The 27,659-nt window shown below is 43.6% G+C and overlaps 1 protein-coding gene across 2 annotated transcripts in view; it reads left to right on the forward strand.

Moving 5' to 3' along the window:
- Window positions 1-2,940: 2,940 nt before the first annotated feature.
- The window catches only part of lrig3 (leucine-rich repeats and immunoglobulin-like domains 3), a 68,227-nt gene continuing 43,508 nt past the window's right edge, over window positions 2,941-27,659 (forward strand). Inside the window, exons 1-3 of one of the 2 annotated variants that reach the window (XM_067999397.1) lie at window positions 2,941-3,491; window positions 25,648-25,719; window positions 25,825-25,899. In XM_067999397.1, the coding sequence (XP_067855498.1) occupies window positions 3,280-3,491; window positions 25,648-25,719; window positions 25,825-25,899 (359 nt within the window). In that variant the 5' untranslated portion in view covers window positions 2,941-3,279. Of the gene's footprint in view, window positions 3,492-25,647; window positions 25,720-25,824; window positions 25,900-27,067; window positions 27,128-27,659 lie in introns of those variants that run through there. The other variant, XM_067999398.1, reaches the window with a different exon arrangement.

Consider the following 27,659-nt stretch of genomic DNA (forward strand, 5'->3'; position numbering starts at 1 on the left):
GTGCGTGGTAGTGGCGGGGTGAGTACTCGCGAGGTGAGTAGGTGCAGGTAAGATGAGGATGGGGTTTGAGTGGGTATGAGGGGTCATGTGACAGAGTAGTGTTGGCAGTGCCGAAGGAGATGTGGGGTGGGGGCAGTGTTGTGGCAGACGGAGTGTAGGGGAAAGACTACGTGTTCTCACTGTGGCTGACCTACATTGGAGCGCCTCCTGCACTGTATGCAGGTGGGCGATATGTTGGTGGCGCAGGTGACCCCCTCTGCCACCTCGAGCCAGGCCTTCTTGGTGGCAGAGGCAGGCCGCTTCCTCCCGCCCGCCGGGGGGAAGATCTCTGTCCTCCCCCTCCTCCTCACCCCATCTAATGATACCTGGGGTGAGGCATCATTAAACTGGGAGCAGCCTTCCCCCTGGGCTGCTCCATGCTGTAATTTTTGCTGTTTGTGGCAGCATCTGTCAGTGGAGGACTGCCCCTTTAAATAGAGCGCCTCCAGCTGACAGATCTTACTGCGCATGCGCAGCCCGCCCGACGCGCTGATCAGCAGCGCGGAACCCGAGCAGGTAAGTGGATCCAATTAGTGTGTTGCCTGCTACGATCGCGCGGGCAACCCACTAATTTCACCGGGCGCGTTGAAAACGCGCCCGCTGGCCCACTCGCCGAGAACCCGCACCCCTGGTAAAATCGGGCCCTTTGAAACAGCTATCCAACTAGTCCCACTCCCCCATTCTTTCCCCATAGCCCTGCAATTTTTTTCCTTTTCAAGTATTTAGCCAATTCCCTTTTAAAAGTTACTATTGAATCTGCTTCCACCACCTTTTCAGGTAGTGCATTCCAGATCATGACAACTTGCTGTGTGGAAAGATTTCTCCTCATTTCCCTTCTGGTTCTTTTGCCAATTACCTTAAAGCTGTGTCCTCTGGTTACCGGCCCTCCTGCCAGTGGAAATAGTTTCTCCTTATTTACTCTATCAAAACCCTTCATAACATTGAACACCTCTATTATATATCCCCTTAACCTTCTCTGCTCCCAGCTTCTCTAGTCTATGCACATAACTGAAGTCCCTCATCCCTTTCTCTACTTACGGTACCAACTCTTACACTCGCAGTCCTGTTTACCTTGTAAAAGTGGTCATTCTTCATGTGTGAGCCTGGAGTGTTACCATGCTGTTTGACTGGGGGGGGGGGGGGGGGGGGGCATCACAACCCAGCTTGATCCTGTCCTTAATTGTTATCTGCACATGCACACTTTCCAGCAGGGTCACTGGATAGTCATCAAGAGTGGGAAGATTTTCATTGCTCTAGCCCAAGAGCAGTGTAGCCAATTGTAGCACCCCTACTCAGATAATTCAGCACAGACCATGAATTGAACTTGGACGTCATTGTCTGTATTTTTTTTATGCGTTCATGGGATGTGGGCATTGCTGGTGAGGCCAGCATTTATTGCCCATCTCTAATTGCCCTTGAGAAGGTGCTGGTAAGCCGTCTTCTTGAACCGCTGCAGTCCGTGTGGTGAAGGTTCTCCCACAGTGCTGTTAGGAAAGGAGTTCCAGGATTTTGACCCAACGACGATGAAGGAACGGCGATATATTTCCAAGTCGGGATGGTGTGTGACTTGGAGGGGAACGTGCAGGTGTTGTTGCTCCCATGTGCTGCTGCCCTTGTCCTTCAAGGTGGTAGAGGTCGCAGGTTTGGGAGGTACTGTCGAAGAAGCCTTGGCGAGTTGCTGCAGTGGATGGTACACACTGCAGCCACGGTGCACCGGTGGTGAAGGGAGTGAATGTTGAGAGTGGTGGATGGGGTGCCAAACAAGCGGGCTGCTTTGTCCTGGATGGTGTCGAGCTTCTTCAGTGTTGTTGGAGCTACACTCGTCCAGGCAAGTGGAGAGTATTCCATCACACTCCTGACTTGTGCCCTGTAGATGGTGGAAAGGCTTTGGGGAGTCAGGAGATGAGTCACTCGCCGCAGAATACCCAGTCTCTGACCTGCTCTTGTAGCTCTGTATATCTAAGTGACATGCTTCCATTACCAACTGTGTCATTATGGGAGGTGTGAGGAAGGATTTCTAATTGTCCTGGGATTTTTATCCCCATGTCTGAGCAAATCCTGGTGACACTTTTAGAAGTCAGTACCTTTGTGCAGTTAGCAAGAGGGACGTGTTATTAGTAGAGTGTAACAGATCACAAATCCACAGAAATGCTCTATGATATAGATATGGAAATGTGGATCATGTACAAATCGGTTACATTTTTCACAATGAAAGACCTGTTAGTCAGTTTGTAAGGATACAGACAAAGTGTTTGCTTTATTTCTCATGTTTGCAACCTTTAGCAAACAAGTAGGTGCGAACTGCTTCCTGCTCACAATCATGATCAATTTGTGTTGATTGGCTTTTAATTTCCAATTTCCGCTGCTCCTTTTCTGAAGGTGCGAACTCTCGCTGGGTAACCAGTTCCACAAGCGGCTGCTGCCTTCCAGTTCCAAGCAAGAGCAAGAAGTATCCTGTGAATGTAAATATATTCCAAACCACTAATTTTTTGCAAAAGCATCAAAATAAAAGCTACAGGGTTTTAGCAATACACTCACAATTCGCAACTGTTAACGATTAAAGGAACCATAATTACACGCCCCTCACCCTCCCTGTCCGTACTTTGGGCATTGCAACCCCAACACGCGCCTATCAGCGCTTCGCAAACTCCAATGCAGCAAACATCGCAAAGAAAATGCAAGAGGGCGCGCGCGGCAGGCTGGGAGTTGTAGTCCCGCGAGCCCGAGCGCTGCCGGCGCAGAACGCCCGCCCCCAAGACAAAAACTACAACGGGCCAGAACCGATCGCGCCAGCCGAGGCTGCACGCGAGGCGCTTGCCTTGTTTTGATCACGTGGGACGGGACAGCGTCCAATGAGGGCGGGGGCCGCCGCCGCGGGGAGGGAGCTGAGGGGAGATTTTTTTTTTCTCTCTCCCTCCTCACACACGTCGTTGTGTTTGTACCTGTGGTAAATCGAGAGAGGCGAACGGAGCGACGACCGACCCAGCCAGCGAGCGAGCGAGTGGAGTACGGACCGGGATTTACCGAGAGTTTAGAAAACCGACAAACTTTCTTCCACCGACCTCTTCCATCGTCTCTTTCCTCACCGTTGGCTCTGGAGACGGAGAGAGCTGCTGAGTTGAGTGGGACGGACGGACGGAGAGAGAGGGACAGAGACCCCGTTTGGGTCCGGGAATTCGGAGGAGGAGGAGGAGGAGGGGGGATTATATATATATATATATAAGGGGAGGGAGAAAAAAAATGTCTCCGATCGGTAGGCGGCTGCTGAGCGCGATGCTCCTCTTGGTAACCGGACCGCTCGCGCTGCTCTCCGCCCGGATCCCGAACGCCTTGGGCTTGGAGCACCCTCGCGCCTGCCCGCCCCGGTGCTCGTGCGTTGGTGAGCTGCTGGACTGTAGCCGCAGGAAACTCGCTCGAATGCCAGATCCACTGCCCAGTTGGATCGTTCGCATGTGAGTATTCAAAGCAAAGTTTTTTTTTTGGGGGGGGGGGGGGGAAATGTTTCGAGGAAAGTATGTTGTGTAGGGAGAAATAGAAATTTAAATGCACTCGTGGTATTTTAATAAACGCATTGCAATTTTTTTTAGAAGTTTGGAAAGCAACATTTTTTTTTGAACAACTTTCTTGGGATGGGATCTACAGAAAAACTTCTGTGCTGAGTGAGAAAGGTGGGCCTGTGATCCTGAGATGCATATTTGCACGGCGCGTAAACTTCGCTCCAAACTCTTGCAGAGTTTGCACAGTACCGTCAAATCGGTGGAAACATTTTACATGGATTTAGAATGAATTTGTTAGAGTCGTAGTAGCTGCAGTTCAGTTAGCTTTGGGTGTTGTGGGTAATTTAAGTCTGGCTAATAGATCGTGGTGCCAGTGAACTTACTGCGTTTGGATCTAGAAATGCATTTTTTGATTTGCCATTCAGTTAAAGTAATTGGTACTAGTGTCTATAATACAACCAACACTGTACGATTTAAACCTGTTGCATTACTTGCAGCCTATTACAACCTTTAGATTGCATTGTATGTGTATTCGTTTACAGTTTGTGTTTAATTGATTGCATTTGATAAATTCAGATATTATATTCAGAATATAAAGTGTTCCAATTAGATTTTGCTCTTAATTTGTGACAATTTAGATTTTCTAAAGTTTAATGTTCATTGAAGGTAGTTCCCTCAATAGTGTAGTTGACTAAGGTAGTGAATATCTCAGCCATACAGACCAGGAAGCTCTCCATTTTGATCCTTCATATGATCTGAGCTCTGATCCCAGCCAGCGTGGTGGAGCGCAATAGTTATTTGGTGCCCCTGGTTAGATGAAGGAAAGTCCACTAGGGTTTATGCTTCTGATCACTATCCGGAAACTAGAAGTGCATATATGGAATGTTGGGTGAGAATAGAATTGCACTTGGTCTGTGATGCTCTCTAGAGTGGAATAGTTCACTATATAGGCACAAACACGAAGAATGTCCACTTGGACGAAGTACCAGCGTGCTGTCGGTACATGTGGAACTATCCTAACGAGCAAAGGTCCTCAGAGGGGAGAAATTGATAGAAAAAGGAGGGAGAAAATTAAGTGAAGGATCTTGTAGCAGTTGTAGTAATAGTAGTAGTGTAATATTGTCAATAAAATTATTAAGGAAATCTAGGGATTGGCACACTCAACTTTTGTAATACTTCATCCATATTTGAACATGTGCAGAGAAGGGTCTAAAAGTTGAACAAAGCAGGAAGACCTAGAATTAGTTGTGGCTAATTCCCTTCAAATTAGCTCATCTGGAGGTCATGTTTCCTTACTCACGATACGTGAATAGCTCTTTTGATGCATTTCTTTAACATCTGAGTGGCAATGGAGTCCATGAGTTCCAAGGATTAAACAGTAGTAAATGCAATGGATTAAAAAAAATAAGTTAATTGGTTTGCAGAAAATGTTTCCCTTGTCAAACTAAAATATCTTTGTATCGGTTACATATTATATAATAGGTTTTAGTACATTATATCTGGCAGATTGGAAGAGATTAATTTTTGGGGGAAAAAATACTTTATCAACAGTGTTCTGTGTTTTCTTTTCCCCAAAGTGACTTCTAACATTATGGACCTTTTCTGTTGAGAGCTATGTTTGGGAGTTTAGATGTGTCAAACTTCAAATAAAGTATAACCAGGAAACTTTCCTCTATTTAGGAAATTGAACAAGGCATTTTATTGTGGCCCCCTCCTCACATTTTAACTTCCTTAAAATACCAGCACCTTCCAAACATGAAATTGATTTTTTCCATGTTTCGTTAAGCATGTAAAGTGGCTGAAACTCTAATTTATATGTGGTTAGGATTTCATTTTTATAATATCAGAGGTCAACAGTTTAAAAAAAATGCATGTTTATAATATGTAAGAGATTGAACCTGCTTAAAAAAATGATTTCTGGAAGATGATGGATATACTTTTTTGTATGAAGTATGCACTAATTATGAAGCTAATGCAGCAGCTGGATTATCCTTCAGTTATGTTTGAATTATTCCGTTATTTCAATCACTTCAAAGATGTCGATCTGTACCCATACATTCCTCTTGGTTAGTAGAGAAGTGTTTGAGAAGAGCAGCTGTGAATAGTTTCCAGTTGTGTAAACAAGCACTAGCTGTGCTGTTAGTGCACATGCTATGTATGATCACCCATTGGAGAGTTCTGCCAGTTGTTCAGAAAAAGTCACAGTGAGCATCTCTTCTGTTTACACGAAACCATGTGTTCATGTTATCGGTGTGTAAATACTTATCAAGTATATTCACTATTAATCAAATCCTTCCTGAAGAAATCAGTGTGTTGTATTGACATTAGGGGGAAAAGTTTCAAATAATTTGCTCACTATCCTCATGTAGCTACCCTTGTATAGGTGCACATGTTGTAGTAATATAGCAGCGTTTTGTGCAGAAAGCCATTAGTCTATCTAGCCAACAGTTCCAAATCTTCCATTAGTGTCCTTATTATGATTCTGGAACTAATAGTTTTGTATCCTCTTCCTAATAACAACCAAGAAAGAACTTGCATTTAGACAGTGCCTTTCAGATATCCCAAAGTACTTCACATTACTTTTGAAATATGGACATTGTATTTAGGTTGACAAACACAGCAGCCAATTTGCACACAGCAAGGCCCCACAAAGAGCAAATGAAGTAAATGACCAGTTAATTTATTTTGATGATGTTGGCTGTGGGATAAATATTGGCTGGACGCTGGAAGAACTCCTCTGCTCTTCTTTGGATTGTGCCATTGGCTGTTTTATGTCCAGCTGAACAGGCAGACAGAATTCTTCCAGTTCTTTCTTTAAAACCTACTATGGTTTTTTGTTCCGTCATCCCAGCTGGTAATGTATTATGCAACTTTATCACCCTTTAACTTTTTTTTAAAAAAAAGTCACTTAAACCTTTTTCTTTTGACACCCTTAACTTTAATCCATGTGCCCAGATCTAAATTCTCCATGCCCATTAAAATCTTATAGATCATTTTCAAGTATCCCCCACCCCTGCCCTCTTTCCAGAGAGTGATGTCTCAGGGTAGATTGTCTTTTTTTAATAACTCAATCCTGTCAATTCAGGAGTCAGCTCCTGAGCTCTTATTTTGGACTCCTTCCAATAATTCTATGCCTTGTAATACGAAGACTGAAACTAAACCACAGTACTAAAGGTGCCCCCTTGCCAAGGTCATATACAACTTCAACATCACTTCTCACACCCTTAACAATACATCACAAAATTTCATTTGTTTGCTTCACTGCCTGCAAACACCGATCCAACAGTTTTAATATATTCACCAAAGCCTCAAATCTTTTTCCTACTTCGATACTTCAAGCAATCCACATTCCCGTTCTTCGATCTAATCTTGTGATTTACTCTACTGATTTATTTAGCCAATCCACATTCCATTGGATTACTACCCATTGGTTAGCATCACTGGCCACTTCACCCAGTTTAGTGTCATCTGCAGACACCTTAGACAGTGTTCTGTCCTATAAAAATTGTAATGGTATCAACACTGGCAACCAGTTCCACTCTGACACCTCCCCATGCACTGCCATCCTTAACTGTCTACTTTTTAGCTAGCATCAATCCAGCCCAATACCTTGCTAGATGTCTTGTAATTGTGGAACTATCGTGAAAATTGTTTGATTTCCAAGATTCCCTCATTCACTGTTAAGACTTTGTGGCATTGTAATTTTTCACCTAAGTGCTCAGTGAGAACCAAGTAATATTTGTTTTTTTTTAAAAAAAAAGCAGGTACAGTTCAAGTAAATAGTTGGCAAAAAGGTAGTACTGCCGACAGGCAATTAGCCAAAAGAAATTATTCATCATTTTAAATTCAAATGTTTTTATCATATTGTGCTCCTAGAAATAGCTTGATGCAGTCGCACAAATGAATAATAGCACAATTATTTAGTTCTTTCAACAGCAATTTGCATTTCTATAGCTCCTTTTATGTAGTAAACATCTCGAGGTGCTTCACAGAGGAGACACAGACATTGAGTAGTAGTCATGATGTGGAGGTAAGCTCCGAAAGCTTGTGATTTTCAAATAAAACTGTTGGACTATAACCTGGTGTTGTAAGATTCCTTACATTTGTCCATCCCAGTCCATCTCGGCATCTCCACATCACAACTTCTAACAAACATATAGCCCTGGGAGCAGATTGCCTACTAAGGTGTGAGACGATGAGTGAGGGAAAAAAAACATTTAATTAATGAACCTCTATGACGGGTGTGAATTTAAAAATAGAAACACTTTTGATTGGGAATCAGGTGTTGAAACTGGGCTGTGGGACCTTCGGCACCTACCTGATACTTTCGTTATGTGTGTAAATAACTTTTAATACACTGTTTCATGTCAGAGCCTAGTTCAGTTTGGTCACTGTTCTAAGCTGGTACTTAAACTACAGCTAGTGCTTTACACCAATGCTAAGTGGTTGTAGTGTAACTCCAGAGTCAGGGCATGCCAGACTCCTGAGTGAAGTGGAGTCAGACTCCCGTCTGGAGGAGGGAATCTCACTCAAATTGTGTGCCTACAAAGTTTAATTTTGTTTTGTTAAATAGAAGAAAGTATTTTTCTAAGACAAGGGGGTTGGAGTACAAGAGTAAGGAAGTCTTACTACAGTTGTACAGGGCTTTGCTGAGACCTCACCTGGAGTACTGCGTTCAGTTTTGGTCTCTTTTTATCTAAGGAAGGATATACTGACCTTGGAGGCGGTGCAGTGAAGGTTCGCTAGATTAATTCCTGGGATGAAAGGGTTGTCCTATGAGGCGAGGTTGAGAAGAATGGGCCTATGCTTTCTGGAGTTTAGAAGAATGAGAGGTGATCCCATTGAAACATATAAGATTCTGAGGGGGCTTGACAAGGTAGAGGCTGAGAGGTTGTTTCCCCTGGCTGGAGAGTCTAGAACTAGAGGGCATAGTTGCAGGATAAGGGTTGGCCATTTAAGACTAAGATGGGGAGGAATGCCTTCACTCAGAGGGTTGTGAATCTTTGGAATTCTCTACCCCAGAGGGCTGTGGATGCTCAGTCATTGAGTATATTCAAGGCTGAGATAGATAGGTTTTTGTACTCTAGGGGTATTAAGGGATATGGGGATTGGGCAGGAAAGTAGAGTTGAGGTTGAAAATCAGCCATGATCTGATTGAATGGCGGAGTAGGTTCGAGGGGCCGTATGGCCTACTCTTGCTCCTGTTTCTTATGTTCTTACAATCTGTTCTCTATTTAAATTTGTATCTTGGGTATTTTTGATAATGTAGGATTGTACTGTACATTACTATAACGGTTAAGACCGAGGGGGCCGATTTTAACTCTTGTCACGAAACAGGCTGGCAGAGTGAGTTTGATTGTTGCTGCCACGGGGCTCAGGCCTCAAACCCAACAATATTTTGACTGCTGCTATCCCGTTTACGCTGGGCAGTTACAGTTAAAATGCCCCTATGAATCACAGTTGGGCCAGCATGAATGATGATCTGAACTGGTTCCAGTTTGAACATTCAAATTGAGGTGTTTCAATAGAATAAACATTAGAATTTTAAAAATTTACTTAAATATTATTTAGAAGACTTCCCCAATGGCTTAATGAGTTTACTCAGTTAATGCGGGCCTTAGAGACCAGCTGGGCCCATAGGTGGGGGGGGGAGGTGCTACAGTTGGCTGCAGCATCCCTAGCTTGAGAGGAGAAAGTCAACACAAGGTTATTGCTACTGATTTCTATCCAGTGACTTCTGCTAAAAGTGAGATCAATCAATATGGGAGATGTAAAGAATCTTACAACACCAGGTTATAGTCCAACAAAATTGTTGGACTATAACCTGGTGTTGTAAGATTCTTTACATTTGTCAACCCCAGTCCATCACCAGCATCTCCACAATATGGGAGATGGGTGACAACAGGATCATAATGACCACTTTGGTGAGGTACTGGAGGGTGACTAGCATCATTGGAACTGTACCTCTTCATGGGGTTTGGTCCTTGATGAGAAGGAAAAATATATATTTTCTTTTAAAAATTACTTGCTTTGGTTGCTATTTGCTGCTTGGTTAACAGTAATTACAGAATTCTTATTTGAATTGCCCACAGAGTACTTAATTTGATGGTTTGAGATTCCTCCAAAGAATCAAAGGGTAAGAGTTGTGGATGGTGTGGGACTGAGCCATACACACTGAGAAGGCCGTGGTCTGAAGAGTTACATGATCTCAGCTGATGGTCTGCAGTTGGCTCAGTGTGTCTAGTCTAGGGAAGGGGAAAATCAGTAAATTCAATTCTTGATTGGCATTCATTGACACTTGCTGGAAAGTGCAAATGCATGATCTGATGAGAGCAGGATCTGGTTTGCTGTGATAGCAAGAGTAGGCCATACGGCCCCTCAAACCTGCTCCGCCATTCAATCAGATCATGGCTGATTTTCAACCTCAACTCTACTTTCCTGCCCAATCCCCATATCCCTTAATACCCCTAGAGTACAAAAACCTATCTATCTCAGCCTTGAATATACTCAATGACTGAGCATCCACGGCCCTCTGGGGTAGAGAATTCCAAAGATTCACAACCCTCTGAGTGAAGGCATTCCTCCCCATCTTAGTCTTAAATGGCCAACCCTTATCCTGCAACTATGCCCTCTAGTTCTAGACTCTCCAGCCAGGGGAAACAACCTCTCAGCCTCTACCTTGTCAAGCCCCCTCAGAATCTTATATGTTTCAATGGGATCACCTCTCATTCTTCTAAACTCCAGAAAGCATAGGCCCATTCTTCTCAACCTCGCCTCATAGGACAACCCTTTCATCCCAGGAATTAATCTAGCGAACCTTCACAGAAACCTATTACCCAGCCGTTTATATGAAAGGTAGCCATGTCCAGTATCAGACAGCTGGTGGCAGCCATGGAACTACTTCAGTGTGAATTGCTACCTTCTGGAAAGGAGAGGTAAAGGAAGAAAACCGTAAGGCAAATAGCAAAAAATTTAATTTGAGAGTCAAAAAATGCACTCGGTTGTAATTTTTTTTCAGAGCATACTCTTAAGACTGAGCTGTTCAACTTACGTTGGCATTTGAGTAACTTTCAGTGAATTGAATTAGCTCTTTGTTGTCAGTGGATTGCTGTCTGACTCGTTTATTTGTTCTTTGAAGCTGTGGTCACAGTCATAATTGCTTTAAATACTTCAACACCTGTCATTTGCAGTGTAAATATAAACGTGAAGAAAATTAACTTTTGCTTGGAGAAGTACTTCAAAATGAAACCATAATTATGACCTTAACTAACCAAACAAAGGGTTAATTGGTTATTTTTTAATGGTGGTTTTACGTGTAAAGTAGAAGTGTTATTAGCTGATCTTTTATAAAGGTTTGTTTATGCAAAGGATATAGAATTTTAATGGCTATGGAGTGGGGCGGGGGGGGGGGGGTTGTGGTGAAGTAGTTGTTCTTCGGACTGTTGCCTGTTATAATGTAGCCAGAAAATAACAATTTATAAGGGCCTGTACTGTGCAACTTTACTAAAACCCAATGGATACATAAATAATTAAAAATGAGAGGCAATAAAGTAGTAATGCCTCATGCCGTTTGTTTTCTGATTATCTTATTTATCCACAATCCACATTCCATGAAGTGTTCTAAAATGACCCTATTTGGGGAGAAAATAGGTAGGAGGAATCAAATGTGAGGAGCTACATGTTGGGTGAAATGATCATGCGGCACTGTATGCCACACTAGGCCTGTTTTGCATGGGTTTAAAAAGAGAGGTCCTTCCTACTGTCCATCTGGTAAGTTTACTTGTGGGTCTTCAACAACCCAGTGGCAACCCCTGTCAGGGAGCCAGTACTAGCATGGCACTTAACCCAGCATAAAAGCAGCTTCACACAAGATAGTGAGGGAAAGGCTGAAGGAACAAGTGATGGAATGGAAGTGATAGAAGTGTGTTCAAACACTAAGACAAAAGAATTAGTTGTAACAAAAATAAATCACTTCTCAGACCACACATGGTTATAAATGGAACTAATGGTTATCTGGGACTGATTGAGGCAATAATCTAATCAGGAGGTTAGATGATTGTAAATGTGAGAGCGAAGCTGAAGCCATTGATAATTTCCAAGATTAGATTATAGCCTTGAATCAGTCTGTTATCAGTAATTATTTATAATCTGTGTACTACTTTTTGGAATTTGGGGAGGGGGGATGTGGAAGAGAGTGAAAATTCTGCCTTCTGGGCTGGTGGTGCCTGGCTTTTTAGATACTGCCTTTTATGCATGTAGTTACTCAACAAACGACCAATGATTATGAGATCACTTACTGCATTATCAAGAAAAATCATCATCTTAGTCAGCAGTATGTAGAATTTCTCCTGTGTGTTTGCTAATTTACAGAGCAACGGATTGACTTTGTTTTCAGAATATTTTACCAGTTGTTTGATTTACATTTACAATTAGTATTAATTTGTGTTGTAGTATATATTTTTCTGCTGATAAATCCATGGCCCAGTATTAAATCCTTCAGCAAAATTCTGCCTAAAGAGTGTAAATTTTGCTTGGAATGCCAATTCTATAGTTCTATTTTTCTGGGTACATCAATAAGAAACTATACCATGTAATGGGAAAAAGTTTGGTACAAAGAGTCATCCTTTTGCTGAAATTAGCTCTTAAGATTCAGAAAAAGACTTGACTTATTGTCGTGGCAGTCAGGAAAACACATGGCATGAGCTGTTCTCCACAGCTGCTTTTCTGTACAATCCAGACCAAAAACTTTCAACATACCAGGTTGATTTATGAGTGACTCAGTGTTGGTGTCTTAAAGTAGTTAAAGCTTTGCTCCCCCCCCCCCCCCCCCACCCCAGCATACTTATTTTTCTGCTGAATTAGCTGATCTACGCCACACTATGGTATTGATTAAAATCTATTTAGCTTTGCTTATACAGAAGTTTTAACTGTGGGATTAAACTTTTCACAATACAGAAATAGCTCTTGATACCTGTGACTAAATGGCAAAAAGTCCTCTATTCTTTAACTCAAATGTAGTTTGCAGTTCTCTTAAGTTTATGAAGTTAGTCCCTCACTGTCTTTTGGCCTCCAGTATTTACCCCAGGTGCAGGTTGTTTTGTGTATCACTATATATGCCTTTGTTCCCGGCCGAAGAATATGTATCTTTTCTTGGTGTGGAGGTATTAATTTCTTACAAGTGATAGCTGTTTGGTCTTGTGTGGTTTGGGGCTATTTCCCTACTTTCTTTGTTAACACCTTTCAAAAAGGCATGAAGAATAGGATTTTTGAAAAGGGAGAGTACAAGAATTTGCCGTAGCTAATTAAGGTGGGAAACTATGAACTGTTGGCTATGGCTTAACCCTTCATTGTTCTTAAATGCACCAGACTCCTTTTTTAATGTAAATATCTCAAAGTACTTTTTTTGTGAAGTCTTAAAAAGCACTTTTAAACTTAAACACCAGGTTCTTGAATCCTGTTTTCGGTGATTGAGTTCTGTGCACCGCTCTTTGCTTTTACATTCTACGGTGGGAGAGAATCTACATATAATGTTAGTTGATAATGAGGAGGAAAGCTGTAGACTGCAAGAAGATGTCAGGTGGGCAGAAAAGTGGCAAGTGGAATTCAATCTGGAGAAGTGTGAGGAAATTCATTTGGGAAGGTCAAACAAGGCAAGGGAATACATAATAAATGGGAGGATACTAGAATATAAGAGCAGGGAGGTTATGCTAGAACTGTATAAAACACTAGTTGGGCCACAGCTTGAGTACTGTTTACAGTTCTGGTCACCAGGAAAGATGTGATTGCACTAGAGAGGGTACAGAGAAGATTTATGAGGATGTTGTCAGGACTGGAGCATTTTAGCTATGAGGAAAGATTGGATCGGCTGGGGTTGTTTTCTTTGGAACAGAGGAGGCTGAGGGGTGATTTAATTGAGGTGCATAAAATTATGAGCGGCCTAGATAGAATGGACAGGAAGGACCTTATTTGCCTTAGCAGAGAGGTCAATAACCAGGGGGCATAGATTTAAAGTAATTGGTAGAAAGAACAGAGGGGAGCTGAGGAGAAACTTTTTTACCCAGAGGGTGGTAGGGTTCTGGAACTCACTACCTGAAAGTGGTGGAGGCAGAAACCCTAATCATATTTAAAAAGTACTTGGATATGCACTTAAAATGCCATAACCTACAAGGCTACGGACCAAGTGCTGGAAAGTGGGATTAGGTTGGGTAGCCGATTTTCGACCGGCACGGGCACAATGGGCCAAATGACCTCCTTCTTTAACATAAATTTTCTATGTTTCTATATGTCATACTGGGTTCCGCTGTTAATATGGAAGGACAAATGTAAGGAATCTTACAACACCAGGTTATAGTCCAACTGTTTTATTTGAAAATCACAAGCTTTCGGAGGCTTTCTCCTTCGTCAGGTGAGCAAGTGTGGGATTCCATGGAAGGTTGCCGCATTTATATTCAGAGAACAATACCTGGTGATTACAGATAATCTTTCCAACTGCCCGTTGTCAAGGCAATCAAAGTGTTCAGACAGAGTGATGTTACCTACAGGACCACCGAATACACAAATGGCCAGAACAAAAAAGACACAGACAGAGAGAGAGAGAGAGAGAGAGAGAGAGAGGGAAACATCCGAAAGGAAGAGAATGACCCGTTGTGTTAAAACAAATAACTTTTTTTCGCTGGTGGGGTTACGTGTAGCGTGACATGAACCCAAGATCCCAGTTAAGGCTGTCCTCATGGGTGCAGAACTTGGCTATCAATTTCTGTTCGATTTTGCGTTGTCGTGTGTCTCGAAGGCCGCCTTGGAGAACGCTTACCCGAAGATCGGTGGCTGAATTCCCTGACTGCTGAAGTGTTCCCTGACTGGGAGGGAACCCTCCTGTCTGGCGATTGTTGCGCGGTGTCCGTTCATCTGTTGTCGCAGTGTCTGCATGGTCTCGCCAATGTACCATGCTCCGGGGCATCCTTTCCTGCAACGTATGAGGCAGACAACGTTGGCCGAGTCACAGGAGTATGAACCATGTACCTGGTGGGTGGTGTCCTCTCGTGTGATGGTGGTATCTGTGTCGATGATCTGGCATGTCTTGCAGAGGTTACCATGGCAGGGTTGTGTGGTGTCGTGGACGCTGTTCTCCTGAAAGCTGGGTAATTTGTTGCGAACGATAGTCTGTTTGAGGTTGGGTGGCTGTTTGAAGGCGAGTAGTGGAGGTGTGGGGATGGCCATAGCGAGGTGTTCGTCGTCATCGATGACATGTTGAAGGCTGCGGAGAACATGGCGTAGTTTCTCCACTCCGGGGAAGTACTGGACGACAAAGGGTACTCTGTTGGTTGCGTCCCGTGTTAGTCTTCTGAGGAGGTCTATGCGATTTTTCGCTGTGGTCCGTCGGAACTGTCGATCGACGAGTCGAGCGTCATATCCAGTTCTTACGAGGGCGTCGTTCAGCATTTGTAGGTGTCCATCGCGTTCCTCCTTGTCTGAGCAGATCCTGTGTATTCGCAGGGCCTGTCCATAGGGGATGGCCTCTTTGACGTGGTTAGGGTGGGAGCTGGAAAAGTGGAGCATCGTGAGGTTGTCCGTGGGCTTGCGGTAGAGTGAGGTGCTGAGGTGCCCGTCTTTGATGGAGATTTGTGTGTCCAAGAAAGAAACCGATTCTGAGGAGTAGTCCGTGGTGAGCTTGATGGTGGGATGGAACTTGTTGATGTTATCGTGTAGTCTCTTCAGTGATTCTTCGCCATGGGTCCATAGGAAGAAAATGTCATCGATGTATCTGGTGTATATCGTTGGTTGGAGGTCCTGTGCAGTGAAGAAGTCCTGCTCGAACTAGTGCATGAAAATGTTGGCGTATTGGGGTGCGAATTTGGTCCCCATGGCTGTTCCGTGTGTTTGGGTAAAGAACTGGTTGTCGAAGGTGAAGACATTGTGATCCAGGATGAAGCGGGTGAGTTGTAGGATGGCGTCTGGGGATTGGCTGTTTTTGGTGTTGAGTACTGATGCTGTTGCAGCGACGCCGTCATCGTGGGGGATACTGGTGTAGAGTGCAGAGACGTCCATCGTGGTGAGAAGTGTTCCTGGTTCAACTGGTCCGTGGGTGCTGAGTTTTTGTAGGAAGTCTGTAGTGTCGCGACAGAAGCTGGGGATTCCCTGTACAATGGGTTTCAGGATGCCCTCGACGTATCCAGAGAGGTTCTCACACAGGGTTCCGTTGCCTGATACGATAGGACGTCTGTGTGTGTTGGCTTTGTGTATCTTTGGGAGGCAGTAGAAGTCTCCCATGCGGGGAGTACGTGGGATGAGAGCGCGTAGCATGCTTTGAAGGTCTGGATCGAAGGTCTTGATCAGTTTGTTGAGCTGGTGGGTGTGTTCCTTGGTCGGATCTGCGGGTAACTGTCTGTAGTGTTCCTGGTTGTCCAGTTGTCGGTGTGCTTCTTTGCAGGCTCACAGTGGAGAGGATATCCAAGAAGATCGCGCATGTAGACACAGACATCAAGTTTTTTCAGAGCTGCAAGAAAGCAGACAAGATCCCGAAAGGACTACAGATCACGAACCCACTCAAGTCGACACACAACTCAGATTACGCTGAGAGACTCTGCCGTCGTACCTCTCGCACACTCCGCAACCATCTCGTACACCAACTCTACAGCAGACACCGCAACCTCAAAACCAAGATAGAGTCCATACTCTCAACCTGTACTCGGGTCACAGCAGGCCAGCTACGAGACACCGCCAAACAGACGAGGCACTGGAACTACGCCGCCTACATGAAAACCAAGAGCAGGAAGCTTGAGAAACTCGGCATCACCACCAGCATCAACCAAGCCTCCCCCGGCACCACGGTTGCAACCACAGGGAAGTCTATCGTGGTGTAGAGTGCAGAGACGTCCATCGTGGTGAGAAGTGTTCCTGGTTCAACTGGTCCGTGGGTGCTGAGTTTTTGTAGGAAGTCTGTAGTGTCGCGACAGAAGCTGGGGGCTCCCTGTACGATGGGTTTCAGGATACCCTCGACGTATCCAGAGAGGTTCTGACACAGGATTCCGTTGCCTGATACGATAGGACGTCTGTGTGTGTTGGCTTTGTGTATCTTTGGGAGGCAGTAGAAGTCTCCCACACGGGGAGTACGTGGGATGAGAGTGCGTAGGATGCTTTGAAGGTCTGGATCGAAGGTCTTGATCAGTTTGTTGAGCTGGTGGGTGTGTTCCTGGTTGTCCAGTTGTCTGTGTGCTTCTTTGCAATAGTCCGTTCTGTTCTGTATGACGATGGCTCCTCCTTGTCCGCTGGTTTGATGACAATGTTGCAGTTGGTCTTGAGAGCGTCGATGGCGTTGCGTTGTGCTCGGGTGACATTCTCGACTGTCTTGTGAGTGCGGCTGATGAATCTGGCATTGACGCATTTCCTGACCGCTTGAGCATACATGTCAAGCTTAGGGCAGCGACCCTCCGGAGGAGTCCAGTTTGACTCTTTCTTCTTCGGTTGCCGTACCGCGGATCCCTCTGTCTGCTGTTCTGGATCGTTGATTGTCTCATTGGGTTCACTGCTGAAATCTTGGGATTTGTGGAAGAATTCCCGGAGTCTCATTCTCCTGATGAATTCCTCTGTGTCCGCCGCGAGACCAATGGGGTCCATTTTGGTGGTGGGGCAGAAATTGAGCCCTCGGCTGAGAACTTCGATTTTGTCTGGTTGAAGGGTGTGGCCGGATAAATTGACGATAGACTTCCCTGTGGTTGCAACCGTGGTGCCGGGGGAGGCTTGGTTGATGCTGGTGGTGATGCCGAGTTTCTCAAGCTTCCTGCTCTTGGTTTTCATGTAGGCGGCGTAGTTCCAGTGCCTCGTCTGTTTGGCGGTGTCTCGTAGCTGGCCTGCTGTGACCCGAGTACAGGTTGAGAGTATGGACTCTATCTTGGTTTTGAGGTTGCGGTGTCTGCTGTAGAGTTGGTGTACGAGATGGTTGCGGAGTGTGCGAGAGGTACGACGGCAGAGTCTCTCAGCGTAATCTGAGTTGTGTGTCGACTTGAGTGGGTTCGTGATCTGTAGTCCTTTCGGGATCTTGTCTGCTTTCTTGCAGCTCTGAAAAAACTTGATGTCTGTGTCTACATGCGCGATCTTCTTGGATATCCTCTCCACTGTGAGCCTGCAAAGAAGCACACCGACAACTGGACAACCAGGAACACTACAGACAGTTACCCGCAGATCCGACCAAGGAACACACCCACCAGCTCAACAAACTGATCAAGACCTTCGATCCAGACCTTCAAAGCATGCTACGCGCTCTCATCCCACGTACTCCCCGCATGGGAGACTTCTACTGCCTCCCAAAGATACACAAAGCCAACACACACAGACGTCCTATCGTATCAGGCAACGGAACCCTGTGTGAGAACCTCTCTGGATACGTCGAGGGCATCCTGAAACTCATTGTACAGGGAATCCCCAGCTTCTGTCGCGACACTACAGACTTCCTACAAAAACTCAGCACCCACGGACCAGTTGAACCAGGAACACTTCTCACCACGATGGACGTCTCTGCACTCTACACCAGTATCCCCCACGATGACGGCGTCGCTGCAACAGCATCAGTACTCAACACCAAAAACAGCCAATCCCCAGACGCCATCCTACAACTCACCCGCTTCATCCTGGATCACAATGTCTTCACCTTCGACAACCAGTTCTTTACCCAAACACACGGAACAGCCATGGGGACCAAATTCGCACCCCAATACGCCAACATTTTCATGCACTAGTTCGAGCAGGACTTCTTCACTGCACAGGACCTCCAACCAACGCTATACACCAGATACATCGATGACATTTTCTTCCTATGGACCCATGGCGAAGAATCACTGAAGAGACTACACGATAACATCAACAAGTTCCATCCCACCATCAAGCTCACCACGGACTACTCCTCAGAATCGGTTTCTTTCTTGGACACACAAATCTCCATCAAAGACGGGCACCTCAGCACCTCACTCTACCGCAAGCCCACGGACAACCTCACGATGCTCCACTTTTCCAGCTCCCACCCTAACCACGTCAAAGAGGCCATCCCCTATGGACAGGCCCTGCGAATACACAGGATCTGCTCAGACAAGGAGGAACGCGATGGACACCTACAAATGCTGAACGACGCCCTCGTAAGAACTGGATATGACGCTCGACTCGTCGATCGACAGTTCCGACGGACCACAGCGAAAAATCGCATAGACCTCCTCAGAAGACTAACACGGGACGCAACCAACAGAGTACCCTTTGTCGTCCAGTACTTCCCCGGAGTGGAGAAACTACGCCATGTTCTCCGCAGCCTTCAACATGTCATCGATGACGACGAACACCTCGCTATGGCCATCCCCACACCTCCACTACTCGCCTTCAAACAGCCACCCAACCTCAAACAGACTATCGTTCGCAACAAATTACCCAGCTTTCAGGAGAACAGCGTCCACGACACCACACAACCATGCCACGGCAACCTCTGCAAGACATGCCAGATCATCGACACAGACACCACCATCACACGAGAGGACACCACCCACCAGGTGCATGGTTCATACTCCTGTGACTCGGCCAACGTTGTCTGCCTCATACGTTGCAGGAAAGGATGTCCCGGAGCATGGTACATTGGCGGGAGCATGCAGACACTGCGACAACGGGTGAACGGACATCGCGCAACAATCGCCAGACAGGAGAGTTACCTCCCAGTCGGGGAACACTTCAGCAGTCAGGACATTCAGCCACCGATCTTCGGGTAAGCGGCCTTCGAGACACACGACAACACAAAATCGTCGAACAGAAATTGATAGCCAAGTTCCGCACCCATGAGGACGGCCTCAACCGGGATCTTGGGTTCATGTCACACTACACGTAACCCCACCAGCGTAAAAAAGTTATCTGTTTTTAACACAACGGGTCATTGTCTTTCTCTTCCTTTCGGATGTTTCTCTCTCTCTCTCTCTCTCTCTCTGTCTTTTTTGTTCTGGCCGTTTGTGTATTCGGTGGTCCTGTAGGTAACATCACTCTGTCTGAACACTTTGATTGCCTTGACAACGGGCAGTTGGAAAGATTATCTGTAATCACCAGGTATTGTTCTCTGAATATAAATGCGGCAACCTTCCATGGAATCCCACACTTGCTCACCTGACGAAGGAGAAAGTCTCCGAAAGCTTGTGATTTTCAAATAAAACAGTTGGACTATAACCTGGTGTTGTAAGATTCCTTACATTTGTCAACCCCAGTCCATCACCGGCATCTCCACAATATGGAAGGAGACCTGTCTGTCTGCAGTCAGCTGCACTTGTAGTTTGTACAAACATCTGAAGGTTGCGTATAGAACAGAAATCTTTTAATTAATGCAGATTCTTCACAAATTCATAGTAACATTTAAGAATACCTGAAATTACTGTTGGATTCTCATCCTTGTTTTCAGATCCCTCCACGGCCTCATCCCTCCCTATCTCTGTAACCTCCTACAACCCTCCGAGATCTCTGCTCTACTCCAATTCTTGCCTCTTGCGCATTCTTGTTTTCAATCACTCCACCACTGGCGGCCGTGCCTTCAGCTGCCTGGACCTCTCTACCCCTCTCTCCTTTTTAAGACGCTCATTAAAACCTACCTTTTTGACCACCTGTCCTAATTATATGTTATGTGGCTCGGTGTCAAATTTTGTTTGAAAATCGCTCCTGTGAAGCGCCTTGTGACATTTTACCAAGTTAAAGGTGCTATATAAATGTAAGTTGTTGATTATTAATAGGCAATTGTTTCCAAGTGTATTTGGGTTAAATCCACAAGTTACCGATAAAGCCATTAATCCATGCCCACATCCTGTGATTGAGTAACTCCACCTCCTTAGTTTGTATTTATGTTCCAGATTGCCAGAAAGAAATATTACTTAGTGATTTATTTTTCTCCTCTCACTAATTTTCTCCCCTCCCTTTTCCTCCTGGTACAGTTCCAGGGTAGGATAACCCTTTGGTACCTCAACCGATCATATTCATGTGTAAGCTCTGATAGTGTTGGTAGACAGTTAGGCCACAAAAGCAACATAGCTAAGCATGAACCTATCGTTGCCAGATGTTCACACACGTTTAACAGAGGCTGCTGGATAGTCACCAGTAATGGGAACCCTGACCAAACCCAATTGTAGCACCTGACTGAGATCAGTTAATTTGACACAGCAAGGATTAAACATGGATTCTTAATCTTCTGTATAGCTCAGCTATTCATTGAACATATCTTGGGAGTCAAATCACTTATTTTTAATATTCTGTCATGTCAGTATATTCATTTGTAGCAATAGTTTTAACTATTTTGTTTTGTTTCGCAAGGTGATTAATCTAGGAGCTGTATGGTATGAGCAGTAATCAGAAAGCTACTTGCAAAATAAATGAAGAGCAAATGCTAACTAATTCATTGTGTGATATACTTTGAGATATTTAAACATGTGATAAGGTGCTACATAAATTCAAGTGTTTTATTTGTTAGCTGCCTCACAAATGACTTTTTTAAAACCCCAAATGGCTCCTCTACGTCTAAAGGGAATGACCCATGGTTTCACGTTGTCAGCCATCCTAAATACCTCTCCCAAATGGCCAGTCTTCCTATGTGGGTTTAGTGAGTGTATATAAGTTATTCCAGGGGCGTCCAAGCTTTATGGGCCACGTAGGGGAAGTATGTATAAAGTTGTAATCCCTGTTCCCATTAATTTGTTTATATTTGCAATAGCATTTTAGGTTTTATAATTAGGGGAATAGAACGGAAGAGCAAAGAAGTTATGATAAATTTGTACAAAATGATTAGATCACAAAGTACTTTCTATAATGGGATGCTGAAATTTACAAAGAACATTAAAGCCTTTGAGAATGTGCATCATAGATTTATCAGAATGATACCAGGAATAAGAAATTGTAGCCATGAGAAATTTGAGATATAGGGATGGTTTCCATTGGAACAGAGAAGGCTAAAAGAGCAGATTTAATTGAGGTTTTCAAAATTGTGAAAGATTTTGATAGTGAACAGGGAAAGACTATTTTCTGTGATTGCAGAGTAGTGAAAAGGGGTCATCAATTTAAAATTGTCACTAAGTGAATGAGGAGAGAGTCTAGGAGAAATTTCTTTATGCAGAGAGCTGTAAGAGCATAAAATACTTTGCCACAGGGATTAGTTGAGGCAGGGACCATTATATCTTTCATAGGAAGAGTAGATAAACATTTTGAAATGGTGAAGTTACAGGGTTATGGAGAGAGAGCAGGGAAGTGGGTTTAGTTTTGGATTGTTTCAGCAAAGAGCTGGTACTCATTGTTGCACATGAAGATTGCCCACTTCGGTAAGATACTAGACGTCTCGTGGTGCCTATGAAACTACCACAGTAATGAGTCAACACTTTCCGAAGAGAAAGAAAGAAAATTGTATAAATAAAATGTATAGTGAATGATAGCCTTTGGTATGAGCAAAGGAATGGCAGGAACTCACTATTGATTTATATTTTGCTTTTCTCAGCCATGCATCTCTGGTAAAATTACAGCTTTTTTGGGCTTATCAATCCTGTTGTCAACTGAATCCACATACTCATATTTTTCAGCAGTGGGATACTGGATAGCAAATAGGAGTGGGAATTCTAGCTGTTCTTTTTTAATCCTCTCTAGCCTAAGATCACAACAATCAATTGTAGCACCCTGTCTGAAAACAACTAACTTAGCAAAGGCTGGAGATTGAAAATGGAATCTTTCTGATCTGTACAGATTAGTGTTGTGTTAGGCATTGACTGGTATTTCCAAATATTTTCTTTGGTTTCAGTATACAATAAATCATAAATGTTTGACATTAAATGTTTTTTTGTAAATGTCTTCCCCCCCCCCCCCCCCCCCCCCCCTAAAGATGGTGGTAACTGGTTGAGTACAATTTTTGCAAACCTCTGGTATCTGATTGGCCATTCTTTGTATGTCGTTTGGGGGGGGAGGGAGGGGCATTGTGGAGGAACTCAGGTCTGCCTTTACCCAAAGTCCTAAGTGACTCAGTTCCGTTTCCCATAGTGAAATTACTTACTGAGCCACTGGGGCAGGACTGATTAGTTTTAATTTATACATAGGTGTGAATTATCTTTTTTTACTAGCAGCAGTCCTAAACAGACCTGCAGAATAAATACAAATCTCATTTAAAACTTAAGTTGGAAAAGTAGTGCTCAAAACTAGTTCAGCCATTTTTGAGTCAAAAGAAGGTAACAGTCAATAACTTGAGAGACTTTGGGGGGAGTTTTAACCTCCCCTCACCCCCAACAACGGGCAGGAGAGGGTTGAGGTGGGGGGGGGTTAAATTGGCTAATTTCCGACCTCAGCTGAACGCGCCTGTTTCTGTTTTAACCTCAGCAGGTTTGGGGGTGTCCAAGTAACCTACGCTAGAGAGGCAGGCCTGTAAGTATAATATGTAAATGAGGCTCCATTCCTGCTATTTTGGCAGCCATTGAAATTTAATGCTGGCTGTCTGGGTTTCCCAGGCCTCTGGAAACTCGGCAGCTAAAGGGAGGCGGGAGCAGCTGGTTCCAGCAGGTAGGTGCTTTTTAGAGCACTGCTTGTGGGCCAGGAGGAGCAGGAGTGCTTCCCCGCCCCCGGCCCCCCAAGCAAATCTTCTGTGATTGGTCGACGCCCCCTCTCCAAACTCGCGATCCTGAACCTGTTCCCTTTCCCTCCCAATTGCTGTTCGACTTCCCCCCCACCAAGAACCCGCGATATTTCCCGGTGATTACCCCCCCCCAACCCAGGATGTTTCCCGGTCTGCCCTTCCTCGCCTGCTGTGGCATTCTACTGCTGGCTTTCCCGCCCGGCAGCTGGCTAGCCTGTCAACCTGGCCGGCTGCCGGTTGGGAAATGGAGGAAAAAAAGGATATCCGGCAGGACCTCTGAGTTCCCAGCATCTCCGGGTTCTCTTTTTTTTTTTCCCCCACCCCGCAAACACACACCCCCGCTCCCTCAAACAACTGTGTCTAAAATCTAATTCCATAAATGGTGATTGTCTTGGCTCTGGATTTTTTGTGTGTGTAAAGAAATTTATATGTGAAGTGGGACACAGGACTTTTCAAGGGCAAGTTGCCATATGTAGAAAATTCCTTAGCTGAAAATAATCCTTTACTAAAACAAGCTGTTCTTCTAGTAGAGACTTGCACCTATGTTGCTTCCAGACTTATAGTGTCTGCATTTTCTAAAGCCCACTGCATAAAAGTAGTAAAAGGAAAGTCTTTTTGCTAATGGAAAAAGTGCAGTTTGAGTCCTAGTCTTTTTTTTCCTATCTAGCATTTTGGAGATAAAGTTACTTCAGAATTCAACTGCATTGTTTTTCTTTGCACATGTAGTAGTGTGCCAGTCTTGTTGAAATGCTTAAATTATTCCAAAAAAATGTGATCAATAATTTAAAATGTCTGTTTCTTAAACTTATATGCACAAGATTGCTGTAAATTGAGCTCTAGTATGGTTCCAAGGTTCTCAGAAATCTTGTCCAACTTGTACTCTAGTGTCTCTAATTCTTGCTGTAGTCTTTGACATTTTGTAACCCTCTGCAGAAAGTAGTTGGGGCAACTTTACTTAAAATGGATTGAATGCTGTTTTCACAGTCACTGATAGACTACAGATGGGATGAAGCATGAGCTCCAAGTGAAAGTGTCTGGCTCCAGTGTGGCGATCTTGCACAGCAGTATTAGTAATTGGAGGATTTTGTAGTTTAAAGCCATTGCCAGCTCAGTACATGTTACAACTGCAGCAGAACAGATCTGCTCGTGTCTGTAGCTGTCTGGTAGGTCCCTTTTGCAAACATGCTTCAAATAAAAAAATTTGCAGGGTTTCAGCTTTAAGTTCTCTGGTATGGATTGCAATTCAAAAACTACTGATTATTGGACTCCACTGGCTTAGTTCATGACTACATTGTGCACCGCCATTGATGCAAGACAACTGATTTAATTTCAACTAGAATAACCTTTTTTATAATGTGTTGTCTTAACCAAATATTAAGCCAGGAACTGATTTTTTTTCCCCCTGTGAACAGCAGACAGCATAAATTTAAGTAAAACCTTTCAGCCTTTGACTCTTCTGTGTACTTGTACATTGTACAATATTGGAAACTTGTTAAATCAGTAGCCATATGATTCAGTGATGCACATCAAGAATCACCATCTATAATTATACGTTTGAGAATTTTCAGAGTTGTAAAAAGGAAAATGTGTGGTTTTTTTTTCCATTTGTGTTCTTTTTTTTCCCCCTCTCTCCAGCATGCCTCTAATGCCGATCAAGCATGTTGCAGTATTATACACACTTGATTAGTTGTTCACAACCTGCCCTAAAGCCTGGTACCAGTTTGAAAACTTGTCCTTTATTGGCTGCAAAATGTAATTTGAATGTTTGGGAACATTCAGCACAGTGTAAACATCTTGCACTGTGTAATCCTAAGTATATGAAGCTTTATGTTTTTTAAAAATATTTGTCTCCGTTTCTTCTGAAGGCAGTGCTCCTTGCATACTGGGCCACAGTTCTTTTGGCAGTTACATCGTCTAAATAATATTTCATCAAGTGAGCTGGACAGTGACTATTTGGCAGACTATTTAACCCCAAAGGATGTCACAGCTGATCCTGTTTACACCTCGACTATTTTATAAACTACAAGAAAGTAGCTTCCCGATGACTTACTGGATCAATGCAGCACATGCACAGTTTCCAGTCACAATCTCTAGAAAGCAGAGCAGGAAACCTGGACGAATTGCCCTCTGTCCAAGCTTAGGGGCACGGAGTACAATTGTAGTTCCACCACTGTTGGCCGGGTTCAGGTCAGTTAATTCAGTATGGACCAGGCGTTGAACTTGTGACCTTCATGGTTTGTATATCTCAGAATCATACCACTAAGTAAATTTACCCACTGTGCTGTTGGGGAACTACTTCTTGTAGTTTCAAACTTAACAGTTTATTCATTTAACTGGTTTGAAAACTCAGCAGGAGATGTCGGTGCAAATTTATCCCTTATTTCTCCATGACCTCAATACTGTAGATTGTGTTAGTGGTTTTATCAGATTATTCTATTGTTCTGTTGTAAATTACAAGCATTGAAGTGAAATTACATATTAATACGTAATGTGTGTTATATTTTACAGGGATTTGAGCCATAATCGAATTACTTCTATCAATGGCAGCTTATTTAATCATCTTCACAGTCTACAGGAAGTGTAAGTCAAACTTTTTTTTGTTAGAAATAAATATGATTTAAGTTGTATGAGATTCTGATGATCAATTCACTATCCATTTATGACTCTACCTTTTCTGACTTTCAGAAAAATAACTCACAATGAATTAACTGCAGTACCAAGCTTTGGAGTTGTAGCTACAAACATGACCCTTCTTTCACTGTAAGTGTCAAATTTTTATCTTTTATACTGGAATTTCTAGCTTTGTTTGAAATTCAGAATACCATCAGGTAGGTATATATGTATTGCGTCATGCATCATGTTCATGCTTTGCAGTGGTGTCCTGAATTTCCACGAAAGCTGGACAATTCAGATAAACCAGATCAGCACACTTTACACTTGTGCGTTATCTGTTATTCAATGTGTGTCAGCTTGTCTCCATTGGTAGCATTGTTGCCTCTGGGTCAGAAGATTGTGGGAACGAGACCTATACCACAGTTAAGCTCATAATCTAAGATGACATTCTGATGTACTCCTGAGGGGTGCTGCGTTGTTGGAGGTGCTGTCCTTTGGAGATGTTACAGTGATGTCAACCACTTGTATTGGTTGTTCAGATGACGAAAAGGTCCTGTGCATTATTTGAAGAAGAGCAATTCTCCTACAACTAAAAACAGATTAACTGGTTAATCATCCCCTCATGTCTGCAGGATGTTGCTGGTACAGAATGGATGCCACATTTGCTTACATAACAGCCACTGCATGTCAAAAGTAATACATTATGTGAAGTGCTATATAAATGCAAATATTATGAGTTGGACTTGTGTTGGAAAACTTTGGCAGGTTATATACTGGCTCTTGTTTTAAGTTTGATTCTGGGAGATCGGCATCCATGAACTGCCACCAGGATGAGGGAATTTTAAATACTTAATGAGCTGGATTCACAAGCTCAAACCTAAAAATGTCCATATTAAAGTGGCTTTTAAATTACAGCATTTATGTGTACCATGTGCATTAGCTGATGGTGTGTGACACTGAAGCTGATATAGCAATGCTGCACTACCTGACTACTACCTTAGATAGTTTTGCCAGAAGTGACATGGGTGGAATAGTTTGAGTTCAGTAACACCATGCTGTAGTTTTCGCACTGCATTTGCAGTCGTAACAGCATGAATATGGTATGACCAGTCAAGTGTGACAAGGGAATCATTATTTGTGAGCCAGTCAAATAGTGTTCTAAGGTCGGAATCAAGAGGTTTGAGGGAGGGAAGGAGAGGTGTGCAAATCCATTGGAGCTCAGATTCTCTGTAGTAATAGTAATTACATGGAAAAGTCTGAGCAGTACTGCTGCAGAACCCATCTGTCTATTCATTTATCCATCCAATACCTGCAGGGACCAATTTCTGTAGTTCCCAACAAATTCTGATGATGGAAGAAGCAACAACATTGAAAGGTAAGGAGTCCCTTGGTATTGTAAGCTGAGCTGAGCTCCAGATGCATTGTAAGCCTTTAGAAGCAGCCAGAAAGTTTAGTGTTTACTGTGTGTAACCTTGTTGAGGCTGCTAACATTGTGAATGTGAGTTAATTTTCGAGGTAGTGACATCCCAACTCCCCCCTCCATCCCGAATTTTGAAATTGCTTTCAATATCAATGTTTGCAACATCTGTACTTTGTTATAAAATGTAGAGCCCTGTTAATGCTGCTGTTGACAGCAATATAATCTTAATAAAAACATCCCTAACTATCATCTAAGCATCTTTTCAATTTTTATCTTGCACATATAAGGTCCCTTGCCTAGAGCACGGGCGTGAGATGTAGGCCCTTGCCTCCAATTGTGCTATTTTGTTGTAATTTATGAAAAGGTATACGTGAGCAATGTAGGTTAACTCTTACTCATGTCTTTCTCCTTAAATAAGTCTGGCTCCCCAAGCAGCTTATGAGATAGAAAGTTTGTGCGAAAAAGCACGGGATTAGAACCTCTTTCC

This window comes from Heptranchias perlo, chromosome 18 (genome assembly GCF_035084215.1).
Source record: "Heptranchias perlo isolate sHepPer1 chromosome 18, sHepPer1.hap1, whole genome shotgun sequence".
Lineage (NCBI taxonomy): Eukaryota > Metazoa > Chordata > Chondrichthyes > Hexanchiformes > Hexanchidae > Heptranchias > Heptranchias perlo.